At 43.9% G+C, this 13,238-nt stretch overlaps 1 protein-coding gene across 1 annotated transcript in view; it reads right to left on the bottom strand.

Moving 5' to 3' along the window:
- Positions 1-10,517: 10,517 nt before the first annotated feature.
- Positions 10,518-13,238, bottom strand: part of LOC124032351 (ski oncogene-like) — a 103,600-nt gene continuing 100,879 nt past the window's right edge. Inside the window, exon 6 of the mRNA XM_046344689.1 lies at positions 10,518-12,146. Coding sequence (XP_046200645.1) covers positions 11,967-12,146 — 180 coding nt within the window. The 3' untranslated portion in view covers positions 10,518-11,966. The remainder of the gene's footprint in view (positions 12,147-13,238) is intronic.

The following is a 13,238-nucleotide window of genomic DNA, read 5'->3' as shown; positions in this document are numbered from 1 at the left end:
ATGGGAGAGCTGAGCTGGGGAGAGCTGAGCTGGGGAGAGCTGAGCTGGGAGGGTGGTTGGCTGGGGAGAGCTGAGCTGGAGAGAGCTGAGCTGGGGAGAGCTGAGCTGGGGAGAGCTGAGCTGGGAGGGCGGCTGGCTGGGGAGAGCTGTGCTGGAGAGAGCTGAGCTGGGGAGAGCTGAGCTGGGGAGAGCTGAGCTGGGGAGAGCACAGCATAGCAGAGGAGTTAAGTGTCTGATGAGAGTCCTCACCATGGTGGGGAATGTGGGCGATAGGAGCAGGCAGGGAGGGAGGCAACACCAGTCTGGCCCTGGTCTGGCATCATGGAGTAAGAAGGTCCGTGGTTCACCCTACACCGGTCAGTGGTGGGTGGGCTATCCACTGTAATACACCAAGCTGGGCTAAAGGGAAATCAGGGGATGGAGTTCCAAAATGGTTTACATTGATTTATTTTTCACTGGCTTCATGTTCATCACGACATTGTTCGACACACGTCACTTCTCATATGAGACTAAGTGTATTGGTACAGACTTGTGAGCGTTGTATGGCTGGACTATGTACAGCACCACACCACCAAACCATCAGAATGTCTCAACACCACCACACCATCAGAATGTCTCAACACCACCACACCATCAGAATGTCTCAACACCACACCATCAGAATGTCTCAACACCACCACACTACCACACCACCACACCATCAGAATGTCTCAACACCACCACACCATCAGAATGTCTCAACACCACCACACCATCAGAATGTCTCAACACCACCACACCATCAGAATGTCTCAACACCACCACACTACCACACCACCACACTACCACACCACCACACCATCAGAATGTCTCAACACCACCACACCATCAGAATGTCTCAACACCACCACACTACCACACCACCACACCATCAGAATGTCTCAACACCACCACACTACCACACCACCACACCATCAACACCACCACACCATCAGAATGTCTCACACCACCACACCATCAGAATGTCTCAACACCACCACACCATCAGAATGTCTCAACACCACCACACTCAGAATGTCTCAACACCACCACACCATCAGAACCACACCACCACACCATCAGAATGTCTAAACACCACCACACCATCAGGATGTCTCAACACCACCACACTACCACACCTCCACACTACCACACCACCACACCATCAGAATGTCTCAACACCACCACACTACCACACCACCACACCATCAGAATGTCTCAACACCACCACACCATCAGAATGTCTCAACACCACCACACCATCAGAATGTCTCAACACCACCACACCATCAGGATGTCTCAACACCACCACACTACCACACCACCACACCACCACACCATCAGAATGTCTCAACACCACCACACCATCAGAATGTCTCAACACCACCACACTACCACACCACCACACTACCACACTACCACACCATCAGAATGTCTCAACACCACCACACCATCAGAATGTCTCAACACCACCACACTACCACACCACCACACTACCACACCACCACACTACCACACCACCACACCATCATAATGTCTCAACACCACCAAACCATCAGAATGTCTCAACACCACCACACTACCACACCACCACACTACACCACCACTAATGTCTCAACACCACCAAACCATCAGAATGTCTCAACACCACCACACTACCACACCACCACACCACCATCAGAATGTCTCACTACCCACACCACCACACCATCAGAATGTCTCAACACCACCACACTACCACACTACCACACCATCAGAATGTCTCAACACCACCACACTACCACACCACCACACTACCACACTACCACACCATCAGAATGTCTCAACACCACCACACTACCACACCACCACACTACCACACCACCACACCATCAGAATGTCTCAACACCACCACACTACCACACTACCACACCATCAGAATGTCTCAACACCACCACACTACCACACTACCACACCATCAGAATGTCTCAACACCACCACACTACCACACCACCACACCATCAGAATGTCTCAACACCACCACACTACCACACCACCACACCATCAGAATGTCTCAACACCACCACACTACCACACCACCACACCATCAGAATGTCTCAACACCACCACACTACCACACCACCACACTACCACACTACCACACCATCATAATGTCTCAACACCACCAAACCATCAGAATGTCTCAACACCACCACACTACCACACCACCACACTACCACACTACCACACCATCAGAATGTCTCAACACCACCACACTACCACACCACCACACTACCACACCACCACACCATCAGAATGTCTCAACACCACCACACTACCACACTACCACACCATCAGAATGTCTCAACACCACCACACTACCACACCACCACACCATCAGAATGTCTCAACACCACCACACTACCACACTACCACACCATCAGAATGTCTCAACACCACCACACTACCACACCACCACACCATCAGAATGTCTCAACACCACCACACTACCACACCACCACACCATCAGAATGTCTCAACACCACCACACTACCACACCACCACACTACCACACCACCACACCATCAGAATGTCTCAACACCACCACACTACCACACCACCACACTACCACACTACCACACCATCAGAATGTCTCAACACCACCACACTACCACACCACCACACTACCACACCACCACACCATCAGAATGTCTCAACACCACCACACTACCACACCACCACACCATCAGAATGTCTCAACACCACCACACTACCACACTACCACACCATCAGAATGTCTCAACACCACCACACTACCACACCACCACACCATCAGAATGTCTCAACACCACCACACTACCACACCACCACACCATCAGAATGTCTCAACACCACCACACTACCACACCACCACACCACCAGAATGTCTCAACACCACCACACTACCACACCACCACACCATCAGAATGTCTCAACACCACCACACCATCAGAATGTCTCAACACCACCACACCATCAGAATGTCTCAACACCACCACACTACCACACCACCACACCATAAGAATGTCTCAACACCACCACACCATCAGAATGTCTCAACACCACCACACCACCACACTACCACACCATCAGAATGTCTCAACACCACCACACTACCACACTACCACACCATCAGAATGTCTCAACACCACCACACTACCACACTACCACACCACCACACCATCAGAATGTCTCAACACCACCACACTACCACACCACCACACACTACCACACTACCACACCACCACACCATCAGAATGTCTCAACACTACCACACCACCACACCACCACACTACCACACCACCACACTACCACACCACCACACCATCAGAATGTCTCAACACTACCACACCACCACACCACCACACTACCACACCACCACACTACCACACCACCACACCATCAGAATGTCTCAACACTACCACACCACCACACCACCACACTACCACACCACCACACTACCACACCACCACACCATCAGAATGTCTCAACACCACCACACCATCAGAATGTCTCAACACCACCACACTACCACACCACCACACCATCAGAATGTCTCAACACCACCACACCATCAGAATGTCTCAACACCACCACACCACCACACTACCACACCATCAGAATGTCTCAACACCACCACACTACCACACTACCACACCATCAGAATGTCTCAACACCACCACACTACCACACTACCACACCACCACACCATCAGAATGTCTCAACACCACCACACTACCACACCACCACACTACCACACCACCACACCATCAGAATGTCTCAACACTACCACACCACCACACTACCAACAGCGCCTTCCAAGATGAGCTACACCAGAAAACAAGCCGACCCCCCAAAAAAATATTCAAAGACAACCTGAAACACAACCTCAAGTTTTGCCAACTCCAGCCGAGCCAATTAACAGATGTTTCCTCTAACCGATCCACCTGTCACTCCAAAACCCCCATAGAAGTTGACAATTTAGGGCTCTATTTAATCTGTAAAACTGAAGCGTTACAGATTCCATGAGAGAAATGTAAAGGGGATTTCCAATTAAGCCGACATAAGCAGCGTTTACCGTGAAGGCAGTAAACTCTCGGTAAACGTTACCTTTTCAATTAAAATCACGCTGTAAAGCTGAACTTCCATGATGCTGATTGAATAGAACCCTTAGAGCAGGACAGACACAACCATCTAACTGCAGCCAGAGGAAAGCATTACTCCTGCACAACTGGACCAACAACACCAGGGAAAGCACATCTGTCCCACATGCCTCGGAGTCTGTGCTTCAAAACTCAGACCCCTGAGCTATTCAAGAACCCACAATATACCAAAGTGACTTGCACGAGTTGTCATCGTGGAAACTGACAGACTACCAGAGAGAGGAAGAGAGAGGAAGAGACTCTCAACTCAAAGCTAGAAATAAAAGCCTGCACCGGGACATGAAACCACATCTTACACACCAGAGTACAACACCTTACTACTGTTTAAGTCAAAAGCCGGACATGCAGAGACACAGCTCTATAGTAAGGGTATGATAAAGCTTGCAGCGAAGCCACATGGACACGTCTGGTAAGCAAGGGTGTGTGTGTACATTCAATGAATGTTTACATCAAATTGTACAATGTCCTACTACAGGGATGGTCAAATTTGATGGGAGTGGGGTCCACACAAAAAAACGGAACTGGTCATGAGCGGCCAAAGTGGCTCGCGGGTTTATGTACCCACATCAATAACCACACATTCAGTCAGAGCCGGCCCTAAGCAACAACATGGGTTGTTCCTTTAGGGACTCTATTCATACTTATCGCGGAAATGTAGTGTTACAGTGTGGCTGTCACGACTCCGACCAAAGGACACTCCCCTTCCCGTTCGGGTGGCGCTCGGCGGTCGTCGTCGCCGGCCTACTAGCTGCTACTGATTATTTTCTCCCCCTCCTTATGTGTTGATTGAGTGCACCTGTTTTGAATTAGGTAGTAAGGCTTTATTAGTCAGCCGGCCCGCAGGGTTCCTTGTGCGGGATTCATTATTGTGACCGTCTGTTTAGTGTACTTGTGTGCACGTCTATGGGTTTTGTGTTTTCCCATTTTGTGGGTTCTTCCCTGGACAGTTTAAGTCCCCCTGTTTGGGGCATTTGTTTGTTCATTAAGCCCTGTGTGTTCGTGAGGGTTGGCTTATGTTCGCCGTTTGTCTGTGCATTAAAATAGCACTCACCTGAACTCTCTGCTTCCTGCGCCTGACTCCTCACCCACTACACTCAGATCGTTACAGTGGCCTTTGGGTGGTGTTACAGTGTGGCCTTTGGGTGGTGTTACAGTGTGGCCTTTGGGTGGTGTTACAGTGCATCCTTTGGGTGGTGTTACAGTGCGTCATTTGGGTGGTGTTACAGTGCGTCCTTTGGGTGGTGTTACAGTGCGTCATTTGGGTGGTGTTACAGTGCGTCATTTGGGTGGTGTTACAGTGCGTCATTTGGGTGGTGTTACAGTGCGTCCTTTGGGTGGTGTTACAGTGTGTCCTTTGGGTGGTGTTACAGTGCGTCCTTTGGGTGGTGTTACAGTGCGTCCTTTGGGTGGTGTTACAGTGTGGCCTTTGGGTGGTGGACCATTGTTGATATACAAGGGAAACTGTTGAGCATGTAACACTCAGCAGCGTTGCAGTTCTTGACACAAACTGGGGCGCCTGGCACCTACTACCATACCCCGTTCAAAGGCACTTAAATATTTTGTCTTGCCCATTCACCCTCTGAAAGGCACACATACACTTCTCAAGGCTTAAAAATATTTCTTTAACCTGTCTCCTCCCCTTCATCTTCCACGGATTGAAGTGGATTTAACAAGTGACATCAATAAGGGACCATAGCTTTCACCTGGCTTCACCTTGTCAATCTATGCCACTCGTAGTATGAACACTTGAATAAGAAAAACGGTCAAATGTTTCCTTAGAAAAGTAGAATCTTGATTGGGTGAAGCTAGATACATTATAACGGTGATTCTGCCACAACCAGGACTGTAACTGAATGGTGTTTTAACTCTCTGTCTGATTCCTTAAGAGCAAACGTCATCCTCTATCTTTGAATTTGATGCATTTAATGTTCAATTCATGAGCTATTCAGTAAGACACAATGACTCAATGCCTTTGTAACTCTGCCAAAGTATCAGTGATTACCGGTCGTGAAGTGCATTGAGTAATACTCCCTATACATTCGAAGCGGGTTTTTGTTGTTGTTGCAAAAGGTGGGTAAACGCTTGTACAAAAAATATTATTCAAAGTCAATGTGCAATGTGTAGAAAGTGTGACGCCGAGGCCAAACTGATGGTCACAAGCAAGAAACACAACAGCTGTTAATAAGAAAGAAATGTGGGTCATTTCATCTGGACAAACAACTTTATTTCTGCTAATGCATCTATACACTGTACATTCAGTCACTGTGGTATATAAGCATAGCTATTTCCAAACATAATCTCATAAAGTCCTTTACTTTACAATATAGTCCGTGTTGTGAGAGGGTGTCGATGGATAGGGGGGCGGGGCAAGGGAGAGGAAGGAGTAGATAAATAAGCCAAGCGTTTTCCTCATACTATATATGCGTCATTAATAAACGAGAAAGCATACATTTACCTCTTACATAAAAATATTTCTAGAATTGTAAAGTTGATATAGTATTAGCAGCAGCGTAGGGCTAAAATATCCATGAGGATGGGGAAAAAACCTGCGAGGTGGCGATAGTTCTTGTGTGACCCATTTCTACCATTACTTGATGAAACTTTGAATTTGGCCTTACTGCTATTAACCCATAGAAACACATTGAATAACACATTCCATACAGTGCATTCAGAAAGTATTCATACCCCTTGACTTTTTCCACATTTTGTTGTGACAGCCTGAATTTAAAATGGATTACATTTAGAGTTTTTTTTTGTCACACAATACCCCATAATGTCAAAGTGGAATTATGTTTTCCGAAATTTTAACAAATTAGAAAAGAAAATATGAATTGTCTTGAGTCAATAAGTATTCAACACCTTTGTCATGGCAAGTCTAAATAAGTTCAGGAGTAAAAAAGTCACATAATATGTTGCATGGACTCACTCTGTGTGCAATAATAGTGTTTAACTTGATTTTTTAATGACTACCTCATCTCTGTACCCCACACATACAATTATGTGTAAGGTCCCTCAGTCGAGCAGTCAATTTCAAACACAGATTCAACCACAAAGACCAGGGAGGTTTTTCAATGCCTCACAAAGGGTACCTATTGGTAGATGGGTAAAAAAAAACAGACATTGAATATCCCTTTGAGCATATTAATTACACTTTGGATGTTGTATCAATACACGCCGTAATTACAAAGAGGCGTCCTTCCTAACTCAAATGACGGAGAGGAAAGAAACCACTCTAGGATTACACCATGAGGCCAATGGTGACTTTAAAAAAAGTATAGTTTAATGGCTGTGATAGGAGACAACTGAGGATGGATCAACAATATTGTAGTTCTCCACAATACTAACCTAATTGACAGAGTGAAATAACTTTTTGCCCTGAATACAACATATTACTGAGTACAATTCTCCATATTTTCAAGCATAGTGTGGCTGCAACATGTTATGGGTATGCTTATAATCGTTAAGGACTTTTCAGGATGAAAAAAGAAACAGAATGGTTCTAAGCACAAGCAAAATCCTAAAGGAACATCTGGTTCAGTCTGCTTTCCACCAGACACTGGGAGATGTATCCCCCTTTCAGCAGGACCATAACCTCAAACACAAGGCCAAATCTACACTGGAGTTGTTAACTAAGAAAACACTGAATGTTCCTAAATGGCCGAGTCAGATTTGACTTAAATCTACTTGAAAATCTATGGCAAGACCTGAAAATGGTTGTCTAGCAATGATCAACACCCCATTTGACCGAGCTTGAAAATTAAAAAAATAAATAATGATGGGCAAATGTGTCACAATCCAGGTGTGGAAAGCTCTTAGAAACGTACCCAGAAAGACTCACAGCTGGAATTGCTGCCAAAGGTACTTCTACAAAGTATTGACTCGGGGATGAGAATACTTATGTAAATTAAGATATTTCTGTATTTCATTTTCAATAAATTAGCAGAATTGTCTAAAACATGTTTTCACTTTGTCATTATGGGGTTTTGTGAGTAGATGGGTGAGACAAAACATATATTTAAGACATGTTTTATTCAGGCTGGAACACAACAAAATGTGGAATAAGTCAAGGGGTATGAACACTTTCTGAAGGCACTGTACACTATCTGACATTGAATATATTGTAAAAAATATAAGGAACTGGTGAAAAAAGTATTTCAATATAAAGACCTTACAGTAAAATAAAAATCGAAATAATTGGATAAGCAACATGTTTATGTAGAGAATATTCTCTAATGCAATAACTGTTTTTGAAACATTGGTTAAAACACAAGCCAAAACAAAACAAGACAGCTGTGAGAAAAGATTTGTTTTGGATAAAAAGGAAACACCATGTACATATATAATACAATATTGTAAAAATGAAAGATTATATACACTTGTAAATTCTTATTTTTAAATATTCACACTGGCTAGTTGTATATGTTCTACTGTTATTGCTTCTTCTTTGTCCTCCATTTAGCAAAATGGTTCTTATTTAAAAAATAATAAATCATTTATCCGTTTTTTTTCTTTTACTTGGGAGCAAAGAGCCAATGTCATCATTTTCTCCCTTTTTTTGTAGAAAACCATGAAAAGGAAACTACAAATATCAATTCACTCGAGTGTAAAAACAACTATAAAATGTACCAATTTTAGGTCTGCAAAAGTCACAGACTCAGTGTCAGTCTCTAAATAACATTGGCCTTTCTAATGTTTGTTAAGACATGGGGCTTGGACATAATGCCTTCTTCACTAGTTAGAGATGTCCACCTTTGGATAGACAGACCAAATCACATAAAAATGGTAGGTCATCGTTTTCTACAACCTAGAGTGAACCTCATAATACCGCATAGCTATGGTATCTGTTGACATGCATATCTCAAAAAGAACATTTATGAATCAATTAACGGGATCATTCAAAATGCCTCATTAGATTATTATTTTTTACAATTATAAGTCGTTAAATTGTTTCTGCTCAAAAAGAAGAAGAGTAAATGTAATTACAGCCTTAAACTGCATTGGGTTAGAAATACTGGGGGGAAAAAGCTGCATCTTGTAGCTTGAGCCATGTAGTCAAGTCAGGCCTATCCAGAGGGATAGTGCAGAGAGAAGAGAGAATGAAAATGTCACCTCCGTCGACAGTGTCTGCACTGTGTGACAGGCATGACATCTGCACTGTGACGGTAATGACATCTGCACTGTGACGGTAATGACATCTGCACTGTGACGGTAATGACATCCCATGGTGGAGTTGACTCTTGAGCACGTTCCTACTGAGGCCAAATACAAACAGTTACTTCATCGCCAGTGTTCCTGATCTGGAAAACGCTCTGCCCACTTTCAGGCACTTGAGGTTGTCCAGCATTGTTTGAACTTCCTGGTTGTGTTTTTTTGCGTGTACGTGTAAAGTTATTTTTCTTGAACTATGTGATGAACATGGTTAGATTCCTCTAGAAAAGACAGGCTTGCTGTACAACACAATTACAATCCTTACATGTACAGTATCAATGCCCAATAATGACTATATGCATGGCAAACCTTCTCAAATGTCATGCATATGAATGAAAATATATGAGTTTTCTATTGGAAAAAAAGGAACATAAGAAACAAGCCATAAAAATATCTCACATTTAAAACAACAACATCAACAACCAAAGGGAAAAAGCATAAACACAATGTACATTGTAATTTGCATTGTTCCCATTCTAAACTGGAGCATTATAAAATGTATTTTTTTATTAATCCTCTTTATGTTATGTTTTTTCTGGTAAATATATGAGCAATGTGTCTTCAGACTGTCATAATCACTGCCTTCCCATGATTGGTCTAAAAGCACTGTGTTTCACACCTTGGAACATGATTGGTCTAAAAGCACTGTGTTTCACACCTTGGAACATGATTGGTCTAAAAGCACTGTGTTTCACACCTTGGAACGTGGATGAATCGTTGTCCTATTAATAAATAGCAACATTTTAGGAGAGTTGGGCGCCCATGACATTTTCTCTTTTGCAACCCTACATCCCACTGTCTTTAATAGTTAATTGACAACAAAAATGGTATGATTAGTGCCAAAAAAGACTGGGATTACATTTTTCCAACAGCCCAAACTGTATCAGCAAGCAAGCAAGACCCCTTTTCTCTCTTTTTATTTACAATATTTTGTCTTAAACACATGATTACATTGCATTTAAATGAGTTGCATATAATAACAAAATGCTCACTTGGATTTGTATTGTTGTTGTCATGGATATATCCTCTCCAATGTAAGATTGAAGACAATAATGGGAGTATAAGGCATTATAACAGTATTTTGTAATGACAAAGTGCGATTCATTATTGTAAAAAAAAAAACCACATATATATATATATATATATTTACATACCATCATTTAATTAAAAAATAAAATGTTGTGGTTCTGGCTAAAGGCGCCACTTCCAGCCCTAAAATCATAGTATTCAAAAATTGTATTTTCGATCTTCATTTGAGCAAGTCATGCCAACTCTCGCTAATCAAATGGAAAGCAGTATAGCCGGGTTCAGCTAGTTTTAACCAACAGTCCCAGGGGGAAACCCAGCAGAAGTCATGTGTACAAATCTGGGCTTCAGATTGCACCCAGATACAAAATTATCACAAAGTTTATCTTTATAAGATAAGACTTTTGGGTTTTAACCCAAATGCTCACAAACACATAATGAAGACAAGTGTGTATGTTGTTTCGGTGTGTTTGTGTGAACATCTCTTGTTGTTAATATCTAAATGAAATGCTCACTCTAAGAGGTGTGCCAGAACACACAGATACAGCACCTGTGTCAAAGAGAGAAAACATCTAGTCCAATGCAATCCTCTGACCCCTTCCATAGTAAACTTCATGATGTATTAATGGAATAGTAGACAAGCGTTATACTTTTCCTCAATGGATCAGAATGGCCTCCTCTACACACCGACTAACCATGATGGCACTGGTGGTAGTTTTGTCTTGCTTGCTGTCTGTTAATATTTTTTATAAATCCATATTTTTTTTGTCTCCAAGCTCTTATAGCACAAAGAAGCAAAGAAAATGTTTTCGTACATTTTTTTTTACATATCGTTATGCAGTCTCTTAAATAGCTTATAAGGTCATGAAATTCTCCAACTTCTTCACAGGAAACGAAGCAGAAGCCCTGCTGGGGCACGCCTGAGGAGTCCAGTCTTACTTCCTGTCTCCTCTTCCATTTTGTCTCTAAACAGGCCAGTTGGCAAATTATTGTATTGTTATCTTTGTTTTTTATCATAGAAAAGTTTTTATCCAAAATGTTCACCAGTTTCTGTCTCAGAAAATACAGGCTCAACAAAATGTTGTGCTAAATATATATATATATATATTTATCTTCCGATCCAATTTTCAGTTTGTGGAGGAGAGGTGTGTTTCAGTGCTTGTCCTAGTAACAACTTGGTCCATGTACAAATACCAACAACTAGTAACAACTTGGTACATGTACAAATACCAACAACTAGTAACAACTTGGTACATGTACAAATACCAACAACTAGTAACAACTTGGTACATGTACAAATACCAACAACTAGTAACAACTTGGTACAAATGTACATATACCAAGTTTGATTTCCTTTGTTTCTCTCTCCAAGGATGCATCCAAGCACTCATACAATTTGTGTGAGGATGGATACACGCACACATAGAGGTTTGATATTTCTACTTTTCTCTATTCTGTGTCGGTGGTCTCAGGCGTAGTTTTATTTTGGGTGCTGATAGTGGGGGATTGGCGAGGGGTTGTTCATGGGAAGGGTTAGTTGTTGACGGGGTTGTCCTCGTTAGGCGTGTTCTGCTCCTTGGGCCACAGCTGCCGCTGCAGCTCCTTTACCACTCTCTCCAGGTGTTCCCTGGCTTCCCGCTCCTGCAGTAGGTCTGCCCGGAGCTGCTCGCGGTCCGCCTCGGCATGCTGGAGCTTCATCTGCAGGTCCTCGATCTGGAACAAAACAAAAAACACCATTAAGGGTTGAGCTGAGGACCCAGGCTATATGACTGGTGTGTCTACTTTCAGGGAAGGGTTGAACTGAGGACCCAGGCTATATGACTGGTGTGTCTACTTTCAGGGAAGGGTTGAACTGAGGACCCAGGCTATATGACTGGTGTGTCTACTTTCAGGGAAGGGTTGAGCTGAGGACCCAGGCTATATGACTGGTGTGTCTACTTTCAGGGAAGGGTTGAGCTGAGGACCCAGGCTATATGACTGGTGTGTCTACTTTCAGGGAAGGGTTGAGCTGAGGACCCAGGCTATATGACTGGTGTGTCTACTTTCAGGGAAGGGTTGAGCTGAGGACCCAGGCTACATGACTGGTGTGTCTACTTTCAGGGAAGGGTTGAGCTGAGGACCCAGGCTATATGACTGGTGTGTCTACTTTCAGGGAAGGGTTGAACCGAGGACCCAGGCTATATGACTGGTGTGTCTACTTTCAGGGAAGGGTTGAGGACCCAGGCTATATGACTGGTGTGTCTACTTTCAGGGAAGGGTTGAGCTGAGGACCCAGGCTATATGACTGGTGTGTCTACTTTCAGGGAAGGGTTGAGCTGAGGACCCAGGCTATATGACTGGTGTGTCTACTTTCAGGGAAGGGTTGAGCTGAGGACCCAGGCTATATGACTGGTGTGTCTACTTTCAGGGAAGGGTTGAGCTGAGGACCCAGGCTACATGACTGGTGTGTCTACTTTCAGGGAAGGGTTGAGCTGAGGACCCAGGCTATATGACTGGTGTGTCTACTTTCAGGGAAGGGTTGAACCGAGGACCCAGGCTATATGACTGGTGTGTCTACTTTCAGGGAAGGGTTGAACCGAGGACCCAGGCTATATGACTGGTGTGTCTACTTTCAGGGAAGGGTTGAGCTGAGGACCCAGGCTATATGACTGGTGTGTCTACTTTCAGGGAAGGGTTGAGCTGAGGACCCAGGCTATATGACTGGTGTGTCTACTTTCAGGGAAGGGTTGAGCTGAGGACCCAGGCTATATGACTGGTGTGTCTACTTTCAGGGAAGGGTTGAGCTGAGGACCCAGGCTACATGAC

Source organism: Oncorhynchus gorbuscha, linkage group LG03 (assembly GCF_021184085.1).
Source record: "Oncorhynchus gorbuscha isolate QuinsamMale2020 ecotype Even-year linkage group LG03, OgorEven_v1.0, whole genome shotgun sequence".
NCBI lineage: Eukaryota > Metazoa > Chordata > Actinopteri > Salmoniformes > Salmonidae > Oncorhynchus > Oncorhynchus gorbuscha.
This window is presented reverse-complemented; position numbering and strand designations above follow the sequence as displayed.